This window comes from Palaemon carinicauda, unplaced genomic scaffold (assembly GCF_036898095.1).
Source record: "Palaemon carinicauda isolate YSFRI2023 unplaced genomic scaffold, ASM3689809v2 scaffold8, whole genome shotgun sequence".
In the NCBI taxonomy this organism is placed as follows: domain Eukaryota; kingdom Metazoa; phylum Arthropoda; class Malacostraca; order Decapoda; family Palaemonidae; genus Palaemon; species Palaemon carinicauda.
The window spans coordinates 255,001-258,042 of NW_027172093.1; the positions used below are offsets into that span (position 1 = coordinate 255,001).

General features: G+C 33.6%; 1 protein-coding gene across 1 annotated transcript in view; it reads left to right on the forward strand.

Annotated features, from left to right (window-relative positions):
* Positions 1 to 479, forward strand: part of LOC137637503 (fibrinogen- and Ig-binding protein-like) — a 1,846-nt gene extending 1,367 nt beyond the window's left edge. The window contains exons 2-3 of the mRNA XM_068369674.1: positions 1 to 37; positions 339 to 479. The exon at positions 1 to 37 is cut by the window's left edge and continues 776 nt beyond it. Of these exons, the coding sequence (XP_068225775.1) occupies positions 1 to 37; positions 339 to 479 (178 nt within the window). The remainder of the gene's footprint in view (positions 38 to 338) is intronic.
* The last annotated feature ends 2,563 nt before the right edge of the window (positions 480 to 3,042 follow it).

Consider the following 3,042-nt stretch of genomic DNA (forward strand, 5'->3'; position numbering starts at 1 on the left):
GGGCTGGAAAAAAACTAAAGAGGAATTATATCCCAGAGCAAAATATGAAAAAAAAACTGGGGATTATAATATCACCACCAAAAAAAAACAAAAAACAAAAAAAATGGTGATCATAATATCGCCACCAAAAAAAGCAAAACAAAAAAATGGTGATTATAATATCGCCACCAAAAAAAATAAAAAATATAAAAAATGGTCATTATAATATCGCCACCAAAAAAAACAAAAAACAAAAGGTGATTATAACATCGCCACCAAAAAAAAAAAAAAATATTTATAGGAAAAAGGAAATGAAACTTTTGTTTGATTTTATTTGGATTTATTTTTTTTCTGTTTAGTTTTGTTTGGAAAGGAATAATCTTTATGTTAAGGTTTGTGCTTCACCCATTCTGGACAGGTTCAGGATATCAGTTTCACTAGAAAGGACACCTGAAACTATTCGGTTTGAAGGACGCTTGGATGGACTGCCCCCAGCTTAAAGGACGCAAGGCTAACTATCCAGCTTGAATGATGCTTGGAATAACCTGGAGGACAGCAAGATCTGCAGAGGGAAGGAACCTAGCTGAATCTAGTATGCTATGTACCTTGATGGGGTGTACAGGACCTTTGTCAAGTGTACAAATGGTCGGATATCTAGATCTATTCTTTCGGATACCAACCTTTGGGTGGTTCTGGGGGAATAATCTAGAAGACTGGCTATGCAGAGGGATGAAGCTGGGATTCTTCTAGTATGCAGACCAGTTCTTGGAGGTTGAACCAAGACATCTTTGGCTGTGAAGAGAAGCTGCATCTTTTGGAGATAGTCATTCATGGTTAGGTGGGCAACATCGTTCATCAGTCCAAATTTTTAGGAACTCGCAGCTGTGGAGCATCAAATAGCAGGAGCAGAAGATAGTAACAGCTAGCAAAAGTTAGCAGCAGTAGCAGAACCAGCAGCAATGGAAAAGCAACGGTTAGCAGTAGCTAGCAGCAGCCGCAGCTGAAGTTAGCAGCAGTATGCAGCAGACGTTAGCAGAAGCAGCTAGGAGCAACAGCAAGCAGCATGTGCTAGCAGCAGCAACAGTTGCAGTAGCAAGCGGCTGCAGCAGGAGCAAGCAGCAGCTGCAGCAGGCTGCAGCAGTAACAGCAGCTAGCAAAAGCAGCAGCAGCTACCAATGGTAGCAGCAGCTGCAGCTAGCAAAAGCAGCAGCAGCAGCAGCAGTCTGCAGAAGCAGCAGTAAGCAGCAGCAGCAGCAGCAGCAGCAGTCTGCAGAAGCAGCAGTAAGCAGCAGCAGCAGCAGCAGCAGCCGCAAGCAAGAGCAGCAGTAGCAGCAACAAGCAACAGCACTAGCAACAGCAGCTTGTAGTAGAAAAGAGCAGCAGCTAGTAGCAGAAAGCAACAGCATGCAGCAGCTAGTAATAGTCGAGACTGCAGCTAGCAGCAGCGGCAGTAATTAGCAGCTACATTTATTAGTAGCTAACAGAATCAGTTATGAGCGAACAGAATATATAAACAGCTGGGGGTCATGAGAAACACCATGAACAGCAGCAAAAAAAGAACAAAAAATCCTGAAAAATCTAAAAAAAAAAAAAAAAAAAGAGCAGCAGCAACAGGAGGAGAAGCAGCAAAAAAAAAAAAAAATTCTGAAAAAATATATAAACCAAAAGAAAAACAAAAACAAAAAAAGGTGATTATAATATCGCCACCAAAAAAAAAAAAATGGTGATTATAATATCGCCACCAAAAAAAAAAATAAGAAATATAAAAAATGGTGATTATAATATCGCCACAAAAAACGAATAAAATAAAAAATATAAAAAATGGTGATTATAATATCCAACAAAAAAGAAAAAAAAATATAAAAAATGGTGATTATAATATCGCCACAAAAAAAAAAAATAAAAAATATAAAAAATGGTGATTATAATATCGCCACCAAAAAAAAAAAATAAATAATATACAAAATGGTGATTATAATATCGCCACAAAAAAAAAATAAATATAAAAAATGGTGATTATAATATCGCCACAATAAAGAAAAAAAAATATAAAAAAATGGTGATTATAATATCGCCACAAAAAAAAATAAAATAGATAATATTAAAAATGGTGATTTTAATATCACGACAAAAAAAAAATATAAAAAATGGTGATTATAATATCGCCACAAAAAAAAAAAATAAAAAATATAAAAAATGGTGATTATAATATCACCACAAAAAAAATAAAATAAAAAATATAAAAAATGGTGATTATAATATCGCCACAAAAAAGTAAAAAAAAAATATAAAAAATGGTGTTTATAATATCGCCACAAAAAAAAATAAAATAAAAAATATAAAAAATGGTGATTATAATATCGCCATGAAAAAAATATATAAAAAATGGTGATTATGATATCGCCACAAAAAAAAAAAAATAAAAAATATAAAAAATGGTAATTATAATATTGCCACCAAAAAAAGAATAAAAAAGTATAAAAAATGGTGATTATAATATCGCCACAAAAAAAAAAAAAATGATGATTATATCGCCACAAAAAAATATATAAAATATAAAAAATGATCATTATAATATCGCAACCAAAAAAAAATATAAAAAATATAAAAAATGGTGATTATAATATCACCCCCCCAAAAAAAAGAAATAAAAAATATAAGAAATGGTGATTATAATATCGCCTCCAAAAAAATCAAGTATTTGGACTCTGGAGGATGGAGAGAAAAAGGAACTTTGTTTTGAGGAGGAAATATCCTTTGATGTAGAGGTACAAGGCTACATTATAGGATAAAGTACTGGCTCAGTTGCAAGGATCAAGTAGTTGGACTCTGGAAGATGGACAGAAAAAGGAACTTTGTTTTGAGGAGGAAATATCCTTTGATGTAGAGGTACAAGGCTACATTATAGGATAAAGTACTGGCTCAGTTGCAAGGATCAACTAGTTGGACTATGGAAGATGAGAGAAAAATTAACTTTGTTTTGAGGAGGAAATATTCTTTGCTGTAGAGGTACAAGGCTACATTATAAGATAAAGTACTGGCTCAGTTGCAAGGATCAAGTAG